Source organism: Arctopsyche grandis, chromosome 3 (assembly GCF_051622035.1).
Source record: "Arctopsyche grandis isolate Sample6627 chromosome 3, ASM5162203v2, whole genome shotgun sequence".
NCBI classification, from domain to species: domain Eukaryota; kingdom Metazoa; phylum Arthropoda; class Insecta; order Trichoptera; family Hydropsychidae; genus Arctopsyche; species Arctopsyche grandis.
The window spans coordinates 19,675,271-19,694,025 of NC_135357.1; the positions used below are offsets into that span (position 1 = coordinate 19,675,271).

Below are 18,755 nucleotides of genomic sequence, written 5' to 3' on the forward strand. Positions count from 1 at the left end.
ATAACATTTGACTTTTTAATTATTATATTCTTTCAGGACTCACAAAACTCACCCACACTGGAGCCAGCAACTCATAATACAATTCCAGAATTCATAACGTACAATCGGTATAAAGAACTGGAGAAAAAAGAACGAGAGCGGATACGATTAGAAAGAAAGCAAAAAGAAGAAGAGTGGGAAAAGGAATTGGCAACCGCAATGGGGGCTGCTAACGTAGACACAGAAGCAGACGACCAGAAAACCCAAAGTGCCACAAGGAGTCAAGACGGCTGCGACATTTTAGTAAACTCAGATATTTACAGAGGATTCGGCAGAGTGCACAGCATCAGTGATGACTGCTGCGTCAAGTACGACGAAAAAACAAGCGACAGAATTGGCGACTTCAAAAATAGCAAAAGTGATAAAGCTACCAACAGCCTGGAAGAAGAAAGCGCTGAAGGATGCGACAGTACCAAAGGTTGCGGAAAGGTCAAATTTGGCAGTGAAAGTGACTTCATGAACATCAAGAAAAAGTCTTCAAAGGTATCGATCGAAAGAGGAATTTTCAGTTTTAAAGAGAAGAGCAGCACAGGTAGCCTGAAGAAGAGCTTTTCAAGAGCGAGCAGTCTGAAGACGTCCAGCAAAGGAGACGAAGAAACGGCAGATGAAGATTATGCAAAGATGACGGACGTGTCGAGCAAGCTAAGAGACTTTAGCGATGATGTGAAAAGCAGAATAGCCAAGTCGCCAAAGTTAAAGCACTCCAAACCGTCTGCTGAAAGTCAGCGTTCCACCACGTTCATGGCAGATACAGGTTACCAAAAGATAAAAAATGAAGTTGTCAAAAACTACCAGGCTTCTTTGAATTCTTCGCTCAAGAACAATGACAATGGTTAATCATCGAATCATGATCAAACGAAATGTGATCGATAGTGTATAACAAACTCGAAAATCCAAAGAGCATGTGATCCAGGCAAGTGTATGTCGTTGACAATTGCCTTAAAACTAGGGAACGCCGGTTCAAAGAATCGATGAGATATAACTTTTAAAAAAAAAATTAAAAAGCCTAGCTTATTTTTTTACCTTTTTTCCAGATAAAAATTCTCGTGTTTTGTACAATAGTACTATATTCTATTAGCTAGTCAAACTATACATGGAACAGATTATTTTTCTATCCATTGAATTCGTCTATCGTTTTGAATATAAAAAAAATTTTTGGAATACATTTATGACTGTCTACTAATATGTATGTATATATTTATGTAATCAGTTTTTACACATCACATTTAGCATCAGCACGTCAATACTTCGATTTTAACTTTAGTAAAAGAAATATTTTAAGTTAAGAGAATGTAATAATAAAAAAAATCTTTAATACAATGTTGTTTTATTATTTTTTTAGGGAATATTACACAAATGGTTAACAATAAAAACTCGCTTAAATAATCTAAATAATACAGGTGACACAAAATTAATTGTTTTTAAGTTGAAATAAAGAAATCAAAGGTTCATTTTAAATTCACTTCTAAAACGATTTACCAGAAATGCATCAAAAGAATTGATCACCTAAAATTAAATAGACCATTCAAGCTGTAAAATGTTTATTTTTTTCATATTTATTCTATGTAATTCTAATAAAAATATGTTTTGTTATAGTAACAAAAAATAAAGATAAAACTACTGCTAAATGTACACATGATCGATACACAAATAAAAAATGTCATCTTTACTAACTGTTCAGAGTGAAATACGATATTGATTTGTAAATTGAAAAGAAATCTGACTGTATTAATTTTTGAACGTACTTATACTTAAACTGTCACTGAGTGAATATTTAAAATTAAGTACGACTTGCACCTGCTCATAACGCATCTGGAAACAAATTATAGTATAGATTGTTTACCAAAAAACCATGATTTGAAATAATACAATTTTTTTCTGCAAAATTTGCTTTTCAAAAGCAATTAAAATAAAAATAATTTTAATAAACCGCACGATTTAATCTAATGAAATAAGAACAATTATAAAAATATGAAGATTTCGTTAAAAATTAAGAGGTTAACAATTATAACTATTTCTGTCAAAAGATACAGCAGTCTTTAAATTTATTTTAGAATTATTAATGTAATTACCCCCGAATTCAATATCAAAATGACAATAATCCTAACTCTAACATTATTTACATCACAATAAATACAAAATTACAATCGCAATGATCAACAGGCATAATGTAAATCAATAAATACTGTTGATAAAAGTAACAGAATTTTGACTGAAATGACTTAATGCTACGAGTTTTCTATAAAATTTTCTATAAAAATTAAATTGTACTAAGCTACATCGCAAATACGTATTTTTTCTCTGACAATAGATGCACAAGATGACAATATTTAAAGAAAAATAGCATATTATGTTACAATTTGTTAAGATAACTATTCAATAGTAAACTTAAATCAACTTTTTATTCATATTTAGCTTTCTGCATGCGATCCGCTTAAATTACAAATATTCAATGTGTGTGGGTGGTTCTACGATGTGAAGTGGATATTTTTAATTTTTAATAAATTATAAAAATAAGAAAAAATATTAAACAATAAAAAAATGCATAATTAATAACTGTACATAAATACACTCATCATTAATGTAACAAATAAAAAGAAACAACTTTCACATCATCAAAATAACTTCATATCAAATTTCTACAGAGGATTTGGAAAATAAATCAAGCACATTAGCAATGCAATCTATAAGTAGTACTTATGTCTGTACTATCAATGAAAATTGCTCAAATTTGTACCAAATTTCACTTAAACAGAATATAAAAAAAAAACCTAATGCAAAAAAATAATAGTGGACCATACACAAAACAATGGTTATATGTAGATATATAATATTACAAAATATAAAGACACTTGTTTCCATTAGTATGGATTGAGAATATGGCAAAGAAAATTTGATTTTCAAATGAATTTTGATAGAACTGGGAAAGAATACGTTGAATATAATTTCACTGGGAAGAGTAAGAAAAACGAATTCCCATAATTAAACTGAAAAAATTTGTATTTCTTACAGCATAAAACGGAGTGCACCACAATGAAATAAGAAAATCGAAAATATTAATTTTTATACAAAATAATCTATTGAAAGGATATATAAATTCTTAATCCTAATATCATTGTGCGTTCTTTTATAAAATTTAATAATAAAATTAGTAAACGATCATATTTGAATGCATAACTGATTGCATCCAAGTCTTAACACCTCAAACATACGTCAGTGAAAAAACAAAAAAAAAAAAAACATATTTTTAAATATATTTAATTACATCTTAAAGAATATACAACTCTATTAGGAATATTGACTTAAATTATATCACTTTCAATATACTTTGAAATCTTACAATTATTAAAGTAGTATGTTACATTACACGACACAATTTCAAAAATTAACGATAAAAAAACTATATGCTTCATATCTCAAAATATTATTTATTGAAAGGATATACGGTATTAAATCCTAATATAATTGTGCGTTCTTTCATATAACGTTAAAATTTACTCATATTTTAATATCTAATTTTAAAAAATATTATATGATAAGATGCATATATGTATTTTGTAAGTACTATTATTTACGTTTTCAAATCGCAAAAATTATATTCAAAATAAAATAGTACCCCAACAAAAAAATTATGAAATATAAAACACATATATGCACTGTTTAGTTAACCAACTTTTTTAGGTACAATGAAAGAAACGATTAGATATTAATGCAACTAACTGCACACGATTTTAAGCAATATAGATAAAATATGAAGCAGTGGAATTTACAGTGATAAATAATACTTGCAATCGCAAGTAAAATTAATGAAAGTTTTGAAAAACATTGTAGTAGATAAAACTAACAAACAAAATTTAGAATCACAATTTCTTTTTTGGACAACTGAGTGTTATTATATAAACATTACTATTATTATGTACCAAAAAATGCAATAATGTGAATATTATGTTTATTTTCTCTTCAGCATACATATTCCATCAGGAATATAAAAATTAAAATAAATACTCCTGTAAAACTATAAATCATAATCATATCTCGTTATACAATACAAAATTATTTTGTACTATTATTCAAAATACAATAAAATAACATTAAAGTAAACCTATATTATCAACATGTAATCTAAAAGGTATCATTTCGCAATAGTGTGCGTTTACATACTCATTTTGACAACTATCCTCCCTGTTTGTGGAATAAAAACTATTTAAAAAAAACTATTTGAAACAAACATTTTTCACATTATCACAATTTGTTTTACTACGTAACACTAGTATATATATTATACAATTTAAAATCACAATTGTCACAATTAAAGTCTAAACTGCTGTTTCATCAGCAGTTTCGATTCTGGGAAACGGCTTAACAAGTTCTGCTGTTACTTTATTCGGCTGTGGTTCCTGAACACACTCTTCGCTAACATCAGATGTAGGATTTAGAGTCAATTCAGCCAGTGCCCCCAGTATTGAATCTGGATTCAAATCACTTTCACCTTCACCCTAAAAAAAAAATCATCATTTATAACAAACACTTATAGTTAACAAGTATGTATTCCTTTCATGAAAATAAAACAAACTGCTTACTGATGGGGACGTTGGTTTGGTGAAGTGAAGATAACAATAACCTTTGTAGCCCTAAACGCAAAAATATGAATATTAAAATTGATTCCAAACATGTACACATATTTAACAGAACTAATTCATTCAGCACAAACCTTCCATGTAATGAAACTAGGTTTCACATGTCGTTCGGTTAAGGCAGTCTTCAGATCCCTTATGCGCACAACTCGATCAATGCTCGTTAACTAATTGAGAAATAAGAGTTAAAAATACAAAACAATACAAATTAAATTAAATAAAAATAAGCACCCCTTCCCCCCCTTACCTTGATACTAAAGTCTAAAGGTTGCATCGGGCGGTGGTATGGTAAGCGTCGCTTATGTCTAGTAGTAGTATCTGGAGAAATATTTCCACTTTCACCACCTACTTCATTTTCGCCTACGAATAAAAAAAAAGGTAAGATATGATGAAAGAATTAAATTTTATAAGCAAAACTTTAACTTAAAAAAATTTTATTTACCAGTGTCATTAGTTTGTCTTTTTTGGAAACGGCGGAAATGAGGTGGTCCAAATCGTTTTTTGCGATTACGATTGCCAGATTCAGCTTCTCCTGCCTTAAAAAAAAATAATAACCGAATAAATAAGAATAAAATTGAAATTAATAATATAATATCAAAATATGACAATTACTTCATTATGTTCACTTTCACTGGGATCATTTGATCTATTAAAACGTTCCTTCTTTCTCCTATTGCCACTCTCCATATCAGAACTTTCTTCTTTCAACACGCATGGCTTTCCGTTACTAAAATTGGATTTTAAAAAATTATATAGACTAATGCAAAAAAACATACATTTATTTGTAATGTGTATAATAAAATTTAGTTAGTATATAAGCATAAAATAAATGGCAGTGAAAATGTAGTGGATATATGATAAATATTTATATATTAAATCATTTGATTGAAATAATCACTTTTTCAATATGTTTATGCTCATAATAACTACATTAATTGAACTTGTACTGACGTTATTTCTTTCTCCCTGAAGTCTGCAAGGAATGGTAAACGCTTCAATTTTCTGGGATTAATCATATTCCACATGATTCCAGTGGCAGTTTTATTCGATTCTTTCTTAATGTCAATTATCTGTGTTGGAGTTACGATTATATCTACAGGAATGTCATGCTCACCAAATAACTCAGCTGGCAATGTATCAAATACCTATAACAATAAGTAAAAATTGAAAATCAAAAATATTCACTATTTACATATATATTATGTTTACTATGAACGTAAATACGCATATATATAAAAATTGGAATTAAAAATGTATTTTTAGTACCTGATGGTCATGAACTGTAGTAATTATTTTTGTTTCAGAGCTTATGAACTTTTTCTCCATTAAATAAGCATAGCACAAGTCAATTGAACCTAAAAAAATAATAACATTTTAAAACAAAACATATTTTTCATATCAGTATGATTATCATTTCATATGTATTATAAAATGAAATCTCAATTTTGCATTAAAAATAAAGAAAAAATGTGATTACTCAACACTAACTCACCATTTCCTTTGCCAATATGCTGCCCTTCTTTAGATATTGCTACTGATCCAACAACCCATAGATCAATATTCACATCTTCATCAGACTCTAAAAAATAATCGAGATATTAACATTTGAAATAAATATTAGTTAACTGTTTCATAAAATCAATTTTCACTTACCTAGCTTTACACCATATTCGTCTAAGCCTTGTCGAGTTACGACAGTCTTCAAATCAAGATTATCCTCTCCAGCGGGCAAATCAATACGTATCAATAGTTGCTTCTGTGGTTTGGGATTAAGCAAATATAATCCTTTACCCTCTTCAAGACATGCCAATCTAAATTAATAAACATTATTAAAGAAAATTTGGACTAAATAAATGTAGCAAAAATAAAATCAAACAAATAAGAATATTAACCTTAAGCCTTCGTGTAACTTATCGGTATTCACGAGAATATTTTTTGCGTTCTTAAAGGCATCCTGTGATGTAAGTAATTGGGCTGCTTCTTGTGCGCCTTTAAAACCTGGGATACGGTTATAAGGACGTCGCAAAGTGGTTGCAGCACGATTTACTCGCAATGATTGCCAAGCTTTGTTGCGATACAAACTTTTCCCAATATCTGTAGCTTCTAAAACAGATAGCCCAAACATTAATTTTAAAATGCTTAACTTAATAAGTTTTAAATAATTGCAATAATAAAAAAATTATTTACCCTTTGTCGATGTAAGTCTTCTTCTTCTATAAAAATACGTCCTGCGTGGTTGTCTTTCTTGTTTGCCATTGGGATCAGCCGACTCTCCATCAACAGGCTGTAAAAAAAATTGTATTTTTGTCATTCTACTGACATTCTCAGAAAATACCAAAATAATATATTAAAGGAATGAACATGAACCTCGTATTGTTCACTTTCACTGTGAACTCCATTGGGTTGTTTACGATATCTAGGTCCTTGCCAACGTCGATTATTAGCATATCGTCCACGGTAATAACGTCTGAAACCTCCGTTCTCCCTTTCACGTTCCGTATCAGATTCAGCTTTTAATTCACAAGTATCGCCATTTCTATGAAATAATATAAAACACGTTTTAATATTTTTGTTCAAGTAATTATAAATATAAAGACTATTAAAATAATATAAAAACAATAAATACACATAATTATTAAACAACTTACTCAATTTCCTTGTCTCTAAGTTGAGAAACAAGTTGATTAAATTTCAATTTGGAGGGGGAAATCAAATTCCAAATTATACCAGGTGGTTTTTGACAATTTGTTTTAATGACCTGAGTTGGAGTTACTATCATATCAACTGGAAAATCGTGAGGACCAACAATATTTGCAGGAACAGGATCAACAATCTAAATTTTTTTTAATATAAATTAATTACAAAATATTTATTTATAGACACCTTAAAAAGGTTTCAGCTAAATCTCTAAATATTATCAATCAAACAATTAAAAATATATATACCTGAGAATCATGCACAGTAGTCATGATAATAGTATTAGATTGTATCATTTTTAGCTGTGTCAGAACCGCTAAATACAGATCAACATATCCTAAAAGCAAACAAAATCATTTGATCATGGAATTTTTTTTTTCTCAATACTACGTATACGTTATAAAAGAAAACAAACCTCTGCCTCGACCAATTCGTACACCTTCTTTCGAAACCGCCACAGATCCAAGAATTACCAAATCTAATTCAACTTTCTCGTTCACTCCTGATGAAAATTAAAATCCCCATATTGACATAAATGTTTTTCAAGTATTTAAATTTCATAAACAGATATTACCGAAAAATTATACTACACATACCAATAACTTGGCCAAATTTTTCCAGTCCTTTTAAAGTTAAAGCTTCACGAAACGTTTCTTCAGTTGCATCATCCTCTAGCTTTAAACGTGTCATAAGATACTTCTGCAGATATGGCACTTGAACGTATAAAGTTTTACCAGCTTGTAAACAAGCCATCCTAAAAGAAAATTAAAATATATTTTGAGCTGTGAACATGTGCAAATAAATAATTGTGTCAATTTAATTGAATTAACACAATAGTAATATTTAAATAAACAGAATTTTTACTCACTTAATACTCTCTTGAGCCTTATCATATCCCACAAGAATATTTGTTGCATTTTTGAAAACGTCCTGTTCTTTCAAATTCGCAACAGGATCATCGGAATCGGTAAACCAAGGAATACAATTGTAATAGCTATATCTGACCTTTGCAGATATTTGATTCTTGCGCACTTGCTTCCATATACCACTGCGTATACCCTTTTTTGTCACCTCCACAGCTGTAAGTAAAAATTTTCATTTCAATGTTTATTTAGAACAAATAGCATCCCGTCTATAGCTCATTAGTGCAATTAGCGTATTTTACTAATGCAGTTTTTAAGTGCATACATAAAAAATTCAGGCCTAGTGTTTTAAGCGCATTTATACATGCTTGAAAACAATAAGTATATAAGAATGTGGATGAATAACAAATTTGAATATAGACCAAAAGTTATGTTACCAACACAACTGTGTAAATACTAAACCAAAACTGTATGACGGGAAATTTATTCGTCATCAACATAATCAAGGTTATCATATAAAATAAATATTAACTTAAAAATTGAGGTCCAAATTTCTCACAATAGTATTTTATCTATCGATAATTCGTATGCAAATAAAAAGTAGTAAAGTTCCAACAATCAAAATTTTCAAAAATAAGTTCTAAAAAATCCCGATAATTCAATTTGTTCTGCAGATGTCTTAGATGCAAAACTCAATAGCTCATTTCCAGCAATTCCAGATTATTCAATCATCTATCCCTCACAGCCTTGTGTAATTCAATAGTATATCTAATATTCTAATTATACAAATAACACAAATGTTATAATTTTAATACTTAAACATATGTACGTACACGATTGTTTTTGATCAATATTTAACTGATTAACTTAAGTGGAATACCTTGAAATGGTGCAACAAATTGTAAAGATGTGACAAAACAACATGAAGAGGTTATACAATGACCTCATTCAGAGATTGTTACTAATGATCGCACAAATCATTGCAAATGATTATTATCAGTGTATGAAAATACTTACATATAACAGTTTCTTTTCAATGAGAGGTTAACGGGAGAGAATAAACATAATTGATAAAATGTTATCTTTAGCATAGAACTATTATGGATACAGTCAAATAAATGTAATACTTTGCAGTATTCAAATACAAACAGTGTTGTTTTAAACATAATATTAACAGGAGGAAAAAGGTTATTTGGTTCATTGATAATATAAAATTTAACGCTCTAATAAACTTTGAACTTTAAGGTGCATAATAAACATAAACGGTACTGTCCCATTATCTGGAAACATTTCTTATGAACAAAACATATTCTTATATTCATTTGTTCACATTTAAAAACGAACTTATTTGTTCTACCAAAAATGAACTTTCTTTATATGTTGGGTCAATTCTATCAAATCCTGCTAGGAGGAATTAGGCATAACCGTCAGCTGAAATTACTACATGAAAAAAAAAAACAACCAAAATAGTAGAAAGGAGGATCAATCGTCGAAATCCACCAAAGCTGCTTACAAAGAAGAATAATGCCAATAGAATACTTCCAATATCGGATTTTTGGGGGACTCGCGAATGTTCAGTCGAAGTGACTGGCTGCAGTGTAGAAATGTTAAAAAATCTTGAATTTGAACATTGCTAAGTCAATCATTGCTACAACTTGGCTAAACCGCACACTGGTGTCCACACTCAAGAGCTAAATTATTTCAAGTCATATTTGGCTGAATAAATTTGGAGACAGCTGGTTGAAAACGACATGTTCAAGTCATTTTTAGATGCAATCAAAAGTACTTTGGTATTGAATTGCAATAAAATTCAAAATGATTGTACTCACATAAGTTTATCTAATTGTTGAAACAATGGGTTCGATTTTGTTTTAGTAAAAATATATATGTATTTTATTTAAAGTATAGAAATATAGAAATGCTTCCGGACGATGAAAGAGTACCAAATTAATTAAATTTCAAATATTTTAAAATAGAGTATTGTTACGTTATAGCTAATAAAGGTAAATTACTATCTAATTTTCCTCCATTGATTTATGATATTATTGTAATTGTAATATTTTATATAAATCCACATTTGATTTCGTTTATCATTTAATCTGTGATACATTTTTTTGTTTACGCTCGTTCTACATGTAACTCAAATACAATGAACTCATTTTAAACAGAATTGGATACGTAATAATATGCCGACATTGCAAATATAATCCGACACATAACCATTATCAATTTTGTTGCAAGAAGTTTTGCAACGTGTATGCAAAGTATAACATTACATTTATTCGTTCGACAATCTACCCAAGTAAATATTAAATGGTGCAAAGGTGAAATCAAATCGAAGTTCAAACTGCTTTGTATGTAGTGGGATCAAAAATTTTAATGTGAAAATTTATTAAAAACAAACAAACAACGTTTTTATTAGCAGTGTTTTTTTTGGGTTTTTTTGTAAATGTACCATTTCAAGTATGAGAATTTTTTTAAATTAAAAGAAAAAACAAAAGCATATACGATTTACACAAAAAAAAGAATACGATTTATAGAATGAAACAAAAGAATATAAATTTCAATCGAGACTAAGTTTTAGAGATGTATGAGCATGATTTTTTTTTTCTATTTCGTATACATTTACAAAATCGTCTAAAACCTAGCTTGTTACAATTTCAGAACGGCCATTCGCTAAATAAATTCCGCCGTTTCAAGCTAAAAAAACATGAATAAGCATTTCGTACGTCTACAAACTGAACGCACCCATATAAATGGAACTCTGTTGAAAAAAAATCAGAATCCTTTGTCGCACTCGTACAACAAATATTCAAACCAAAACACTACTGCATTTCGTTGAGAAAAAAAAAACAAAAATAAAAGAAAAATGGCGGACTCGAGTCGCGCAATTTGAGGTTAAGTTGCCGGGCCGAATTCGAAGAGTGCGCTTCGAATGCAACAGAGCGTCATAGAATAGGCTGACGCTGAAGGTCACACGACGAGAGGGGAGGGGAGTAGGGGAAGAGGGCAAGAGGGAAAAAGCGGTGCGGCGGGAATGATGAGTCAGTGGCAGTGGCAGTGGCAGTGGCTAGGTTATGGCGCAATGTCTACCTACAGCCGCAGGTAGTTAGCCTCGAGGCCGGCATCCCCGAGCGTTCGTGCAGAGCGCGCGGTTGGGTGCGGGTGCGGGTGCGGGCGCGGGCGCGGGGTATGGGGTGAGGCACGTGGGGCTCGCGATCGCACACGTGCAGACAGGCGAAGGGGTTCGCGTTCGCGTTCGCGCACGCGCACGCGGTGTTTCCATACTCACGCGAGGTTTCGGACGCGTGCGAGCTGTCTCCGTTCATGTTGGCGTGAACGCGTTCGCGTTCGCCCTCGTCGGCCGGCGCCATGGGAGCTGACATGCGAGCGTGAGTTTTGATGAGCTGTGCGAATACGACGCGACCAGTGTGGAGTCGAGTGTCGAATGTCGAATGCCGAGAGCCGAGGTCTGATGCACGCCTTCGCCGGCAACGGCAATGGCAATGGCAATAGCAATAGCAATAGCAAGCAGCAACCCGGCAACACAGCAACGAAGCTCGCACGTCGCACGTCGCAGTGTCGCACAGCGCCGAACAACGCACCAAACAAGCGCGCCCCAAGCCGCCTCTTTTGCGGCCATGCGCTCGCGCTGTACACGCACGCAGCCGGCAACAATGTCCTCGTGATCAAAACTCGTGGGTAGTTTCTATATTTATTCGTTCACTGATTTAATTAAACTTCACCGTAAAAATTGTTCAAATCACTCGATTTTATTTTTTCCAGCCGACTTTTTTATACTTTTCATGCCGCTAGAAAAATCGAAGAAAAAAATTTAAATGCGGTAGGTAGGTTCGATTAAATCACAAGTACTTTGCGTTATCGGGAACTATTAAAAAAATCATAAATTCATATTTACATATTTATGTAGAAACAAAATTTTGATCAAAACTTACATTCCGAAGATAAGAAAATTTTGAATACTTGCCGTCTCCAAATGAATTCGGCCAAATACAACTAAAAATCAATAAAACGATCCCTAATTCATCTTGTAGTTATAACTAAATCTAAATAAATTATTAAACATATTTCGATATTCACCAAATTTGTCGTTATCGATATATCTGCACTGTGGTCATCCAATTTAAATTAAGTACCAAATGTATGAAAATATCGCGTTTTTTTTAAGGTTCCTGATAGTAGAAAATATCTTATTATATACTTCATTACCATTATTTACAGCTTTTCATACAGTTTTCATTTCAGCTTTTCAATAATTACAGCATTTCAATTGATTTTCCACTAAATTTTTATCAATTTAAAAAAAAATCAAATTGAGAAGGGGGGGGGGGCTTCAATTGACTTGAACGGAATTTTTTTTTTAAATATTTTTATTTACATCAGTTTTATTAAAACTTGATTAAAATGTAAGTAAATATAAATATGGAACTTTATTAAAATAAATATGCAGAAAGATATTCTAAAAATAATTAACCAAATACATTTATTTTAATTAAATGATGAGTTAAATGCATTTACTATATCTCTATAAAAAAATTATACAAATCAAAAGAATCATTTCAAAAAATAAAAAAAACTACTTGAGATTTATGTAAAAGATTCAGTATAAATAAACAAATATGATCCAGTTTCATTTTTTTTAACTTTACCAATCTTACCAATAAAAAATAAAACAATATGTAAATAAATGTCATAATTGCTTCACAATTTGTGTAAAAAAAGTTATCTGAGTTTTATCAGTTTACTAATTGGGGTGTTGAATAAAATAATAAAATCACAAACGAAAACAAAATAATATATTATTAAAATATTACAATAAATGCTATAATATGGAATTATAATGATATAATGAAATCTAAAATAAAATAATTTCATTTAATAATAATTACTATGTATAGACACAATACAAAAGCAGACCCTGTATTTTAAATATTATTTAAAAACAACATTGTAAAGAATTTTCAGTCACCAACACGACACTTGACTAATATATATTTAGACTAATTGACAAGAATATAATAATACAATATATGTATATACTCTCCGAGCCTTTTTTTTTTCAGGAAATTAGCTTCAGCGGATTTTCCTGAATCTCCAAATAAGTTTTAACTTAATTGCAGTCTTATAATATCGCAAGTACAATTTTTCTATGCCAACGCAACTGGAATTTTTTTCCGAATAGAACCTTATACCTTGTCATAGCATATTCCACAAAATATAATACGTACAGTTTATTAAAAATTTATCGCACAGTTTGTGACATGTGTAAAGGCGTTAACATGAATTCAAACGTAGCATCTTTAAGATTGGCTCCTCTCAAATTAGCTTCTTGTAAGTCACTTCCAGATAAATCACAATTCTGAAATAATAAAATTGCAATGCTCAATGAAAAATAAATATTATTTAGGAAATGGGTAGATTGTAACTATGATAAATTGGAATTCCCAGAAGGAAAGCAGATTAAATGATAAAAAGTACAAAGTAAAAATTGTTGATAAATTTAATGTTTATTCACATTAAAACTCAATTACAACCTCAAGATCAGCCCCAGCAAGAACTGCAGCTCTCAAGTCACAATTTTGTAAATTGGCGTTTTTCAATGTAGCCACCCTCAAATTAACACCAGCCATATTGCTTCCTTCCATATTTGCACCTAAAATTTCATATTGATTAAATGTTTTCGGAATGAAAATGAGAACAAATATACTGTGTGTTGAAACACACCTCTTAGATTGACACCTTCAAAAACAGTTCGAATACCCGATGGATCTTCTAAATTACATCCTTTAAGATTGGCTCCTATAGTATACATATAAAATATCATTGAAAGGAAGATAAGAAAATGTATGTATGATATATCTAAATATTTTTAAAATTTACCTTCCATATTTGCACACAACGCTTTAACTCCAAGCAGCTGAGCTCCTTCTAAATTTGAATGAGATAAATCCGCTCTTTCTAAACAACAATATGACAGATTTGCACCAATCAAATTGCATTGAGTTAAACAGGCATACTAAAAAATATATTAAAATTTTATTAATTTTCGTAAAAAGCATAGATATACAATACATAGATGGACCCTGACGCCTGCTTTTGATCGGAGATCTTGTCGTCACTAACTGAGGGGTGCGGGGGGTTTAACTAGAGGGGAAGTTGGGGAAAAAAAGGTTTTTTTCCCTACGACGCAGCGGTCGTCGTTTTTTTCACCACTTCCCCGCTAGTTAAACCCCCCGCACCCCTCAGTTAGTGACAACAAGATCTCCTCAATATCTATGCAATATCAACCTTCCGACTTAGAAGCTAACTAGTTACTGAGAGAAAGTGTGCATGCGCCATGTATTTTGCATGCGCCAACAGGGAGACCGGCATAAAACGTGAGGGCGTATCTATGTATTATACATCTATGGTAAAAAGACATGTATATACAATATTTGGAAATGGAAAATTTACCTTAAAATTAATATTCCTTAAATCTAATTTATATAAATCTGCTCCTTCTAAATTAACACCTTGAAATCTAAGGTCATCATTAGTGGTAGTTCCGATGAGAACTCTGACAACTTCTTTTCTAGTTAACGGAGCATTGTCTTTAGTCTTGGCTAATTCATTTTGAATATACGTCTCAAGTTGAGGCACCATTGTTTCAATTCCTATGATCAATGGTAAAAATTTATATTGTGAAAAATTAAAAGCAACATTTTATCGTAAGAAAATATAAGTAACATGTCAATAACATACCATAAAATTCAGCTTCTTCCAATACACCTCTAGGATTGACGTTTTTGTCTATAATGATTTGTCCATTACGCAGATAATTCAAAATAGGTTCAAAATATAAGGGACTTCTATCTATAAGATATGCCCCAGTCGAGTCTCGTAAGCTGGGCTTCATTAAATAATGATCATTTTCTTCGGCAAACATTCGAGCTAACATTGAGAAAGGCTCTTTCTCGGTTATGTTCAACTTGGAGGTTGTAAAATGTTTTCCTCCAACATTGAGAGTGATCCAACCGTCAGAAGGAGTGGACGCTTTGCTGATATAGTTCTCACCTGTGGACACGTAGAGAATATCATCGTCGCGGATCAGGTCGACATCGTCCACTTCTCCACCGAATTTGGCAAAGATTCGTTTCGCATCTATGGACAATTTGTCACCGGCCTTATTCAGCAATTCTTCAAACGTACTAGGCAAGCTGATCAACTTCCCTCCGACTGCCTGTCCATTCCTAAAGACGGTGACGCGTCTCCTCGTATCTCCCATCCTCAGTTCTTGTCTGGGTACTAAATAGATGATTTTGACGTTTCTCAACAAAGAACGCAACCATTATTTTGACTAAATTTTGTATTTTCATACCAAATGTCATAGATGTCTCAATATAATAATAAACATACGTTCAATTAATAATATGTTGTTTTTTATTTAATGTTTTTTTTTTAAATAGGTATCTACTTAATACAAATTTCATATAATATTGAAATATTCATAATTGTGATTGTCAAACATAAAAATAAAACCAGCAGTCTTTTAAAAGTTATTATAATTTATTTTCGACACATTGATTAAGAGAGTTTTATAATCAAAAATTTATAATTCTGTAGTAGTAGTAATTCTTTTATGATAAGTAAACCGAAAATTTTTCGGCTTACAGACCCTTTTCTAAATTATATTAGTAAGGAAAACCACCAATAGAGGCTGATAGAAAATTTGTGAAAATGCTGAACTGTATATGCGACAAGCACTGATAAAAAAATATAACAAAATACTTCATAATTGACATGAATAATCAATTAGATGAAGGCCTCTGAAACGCGTTCATTAATAACCCATTAAATAATCCTCATCTATCATATCTACATATCTAACTTAACATTTTTCCTTATTTCTTGCGACCTGACTTCCATCTTTATCACATTCTCTTTAATTACTATTCGAGCACTTTTCATGTCCATTTTCATGACCTGACTATTACCATTTTAATTTCATTACTCGTCCAACAATGTCAGTTACTATAGTCATTTCTTTCAGTCATATTTAGCTTTCTATCTCTTTACATATTTTCGACATATAATGTTTCCATACTTATTAAATTATATGCAATATTTTGGTATTAAATGCCAAAGGATAGTAATACATTTTATATCCATATATTACACATACTTTCGGTAAGTACTTCTATATATTATACATATGAATGTATATAAAAATGAAATGAAATCGTCTGAATAGTTTCAGAAAGGGAAATAATTTATTTTCCGCTCCAGTAAATATATACGTATTACGTACATATGTACATACATTCGTATATTGAGCTACTGTGTAGTAATATTAGGTATACATATGTATTTGGTATATGTATTAGGTATACATATGTATTTGTGTAAAATATGTCACTAGGATGAAGCAATTGAATAGATTAAATTGCGAAATTTGATCGTTTATCGATAGTGTTTACATTGCAAATGGCTTCAAAGGGTCAGTTAAGGGGTGTAGTTTCCGACAAATTGAATCTGATTAGAAAACAATGCGACGTGGAGTGGCTACAAGGTGACCTAATTTGGTATACAAAAGCACATGTTTGTGTCACTAGCACGACTGATATTAATATTGAATCAAAACACTATTCGATAGAGGATCAATGTGGATATTAATTAATAAACTCACTTAACAGATAATATATATGTAATGTATATGTATTATGAAATAAATTATGCTGAAGTGTTAATATTGTTGCGATAAATTTATTAGTTATTATTTTGTTTCTTTTCGTTTCTGTTATATTTTTGACCATTGTGGCGCATTAGGTATTCCTGTAATGCTACAAAGGTCCAAACTTTAAATAAATAAATTAGTGTTGTGATTTTTCTACATACCGTATTGATAAATATGAACTACATACATATGTACATATGTATATACATAAGTGGTTAAATATTTTATGTGATATATAATTTTAGAGTTTTTTAAAAGCACCTTAGAATAATTTTTCTTGTAAGTAAACTAAAATTCCTCATATACTTATGAATACGAATTAATATTTTAAAAATCAACTGAAACAATATTTGAATTTGATAATTTAATATATTATGTTTCATATATATATTTATATTTTACATATAATACAATAATTTATCTAATTTTAAATAACATCAATAGTTTTAAATCAATAACATTCTCATAAATACTTATAATCAATTAAATAAACGGTGATATTTATATTTACATATACAAATACATATAGTATTACATACATACATATATACTATTTATGATTTATATTTCAATAATAACTATGAAGTATGTAGAATGTGTCATTTTTTATGTGATATGCTTTAAATCTTTTTTAAAATATATATGTAATGGAAACAGTTTCATAATAGTATTTTTAATTACCCCGCACGTTTTAAAATTTCCTTTAAATAGCATCTCATTATAATAAATTTATAAAATGGTCAATATTTTGATATAGTATTTTAAAATTTTAATAGACACCATGCGTTTTTTTATACATCCATACATACATATATGTACATACATATATAAATATGTGGATTTATCAATTATTTTTGGACATTTTAAACAAAGCTCTTCGATATATTAAAATAAATAATGTGTCTATTTATTTTCATATAATGTATGAAGAATATAAAAAATGTATTATGTAATAAAATAAGAAATGATTTATAATGTTATATATATATATATATATATATATATATATATATATATATATATATATATATATATATATATATATATATATATATATATATATATATATGTATATACACAGATATATTAAGTATAATATAATATTTATTTGATATATTGCATTACTCATTCACCCTGTTTCTCTGATAGTCAAAGATATTAAAAGTTGATGGAAAGAAATCTACATATTTATACTATTAATACGTACATTTTACTATTTTAATTGTTTACATATATATATTTTATTTAATATACATATATATATAATATATTGCTTTAATTTTAAAGTCGTTTTTATTCGTCTTAAAATTAGTTTACATTGTAATCTGAAAGAGAGTCATTATTTTTTTCAATAAATATAATATAAATATGTATGCAATTTGTATTGACTTTTGTAAATGAATTTTAGCATAGACATGAATGAATTTTAGCATAGACATGAATGCATTTGGAAGACAAAAATTAATTAATACCAAGTGTATTATATGTATACATATGTAATTACAATGTTACAGATTATACCTACATATATATTATGTCTCAACCCAATCATTTAGAAATGTAAGAATGAATGCAACATTTTGAATATAAAGATAACAAAAAAATTGTCTTTCGAATGTCATGTATATATGTACTTTATTTTAAATTTGGCACATTAAAAAATATAGAATTTTTCATATTATTGTTTTGAAGTCCTTGGAGAAAGTGTGGCTAAATATTAATTGCTGAAAACTAATTTAGGTATACACATTACAGATTCTTTACAATATATGAATAATATTAACGTAT

General features: G+C 29.8%; 3 protein-coding genes across 4 annotated transcripts in view; 1 reads left to right on the top strand and 2 right to left on the bottom strand.

Moving 5' to 3' along the window:
• Positions 1 to 1,357, top strand: part of LOC143909923 (serine/threonine-protein kinase 32A) — a 111,979-nt gene extending 110,622 nt beyond the window's left edge. For both annotated transcript variants that reach the window (XM_077428196.1, XM_077428197.1), the window contains exon 10: positions 37 to 1,357. In XM_077428196.1, coding sequence (XP_077284322.1) covers positions 37 to 876 — 840 coding nt within the window. In that variant the 3' untranslated portion in view covers positions 877 to 1,357. The remainder of the gene's footprint in view (positions 1 to 36) is intronic.
• lost (methenyltetrahydrofolate synthase domain-containing protein lost) lies at positions 1,352 to 11,885 on the bottom strand. Its single transcript, XM_077428185.1, has 19 exons — positions 11,526 to 11,885; positions 8,239 to 8,449; positions 7,967 to 8,124; positions 7,786 to 7,872; positions 7,619 to 7,707; positions 7,322 to 7,506; positions 7,041 to 7,209; positions 6,861 to 6,957; positions 6,566 to 6,776; positions 6,327 to 6,484; positions 6,166 to 6,252; positions 5,940 to 6,028; positions 5,625 to 5,818; positions 5,286 to 5,400; positions 5,116 to 5,209; positions 4,921 to 5,033; positions 4,751 to 4,840; positions 4,620 to 4,670; positions 1,352 to 4,535 (listed from the first exon to the last, which is right to left on the bottom strand). The coding sequence occupies exons 1-19, from the start codon at positions 11,617 to 11,619 to the stop codon at positions 4,356 to 4,358; spliced, it is 2,472 nt and encodes an 823-aa protein (XP_077284311.1). The 5' UTR covers positions 11,620 to 11,885; the 3' UTR covers positions 1,352 to 4,355.
• A 1,144-nt stretch (positions 11,886 to 13,029) lies between these two features.
• On the bottom strand, positions 13,030 to 15,592 carry LOC143909932 (BTB/POZ domain-containing protein KCTD9). The gene is made up of 6 exons (XM_077428249.1): positions 14,996 to 15,592; positions 14,708 to 14,907; positions 14,135 to 14,270; positions 13,979 to 14,053; positions 13,789 to 13,907; positions 13,030 to 13,613 (listed from the first exon to the last, which is right to left on the bottom strand). The coding sequence occupies exons 1-6, from the start codon at positions 15,516 to 15,518 to the stop codon at positions 13,497 to 13,499; spliced, it is 1,170 nt and encodes a 389-aa protein (XP_077284375.1). The 5' UTR covers positions 15,519 to 15,592; the 3' UTR covers positions 13,030 to 13,496.
• Between the last annotated feature and the right edge of the window lie 3,163 nt (positions 15,593 to 18,755).

Excerpts from the sequence above, each read along its gene's own strand:
- lost (XM_077428185.1), bottom strand. The coding sequence starts at position 11,619 with ATGTCAGCTCCCATGGCGCCGGCCGACGAGGGCGAACGCGAACGCGTT. Across the intron at positions 6,777-6,860 it reads AAGACTTACATCGACAAAGG|AAGCTACAGATATTGGGAAA; the intron begins GTAAATAATTTT and ends TATCTGTTTTAG. Across the intron at positions 5,210-5,285 it reads GTGAAAGTGAACATAATGAA|GCAGGAGAAGCTGAATCTGG; the intron begins GTAATTGTCATA and ends TTTTTTTTTAAG.
- LOC143909932 (XM_077428249.1), bottom strand. The coding sequence starts at position 15,518 with ATGGGAGATACGAGGAGACGCGTCACCGTCTTTAGGAATGGACAGGCA. Across the intron at positions 14,271-14,707 it reads TAAGGAATATTAATTTTAAG|TATGCCTGTTTAACTCAATG; the intron begins GTAAATTTTCCA and ends TATATTTTTTAG. Across the intron at positions 13,908-13,978 it reads TGAAGGTGTCAATCTAAGAG|GTGCAAATATGGAAGGAAGC; the intron begins GTGTGTTTCAAC and ends ATGAAATTTTAG.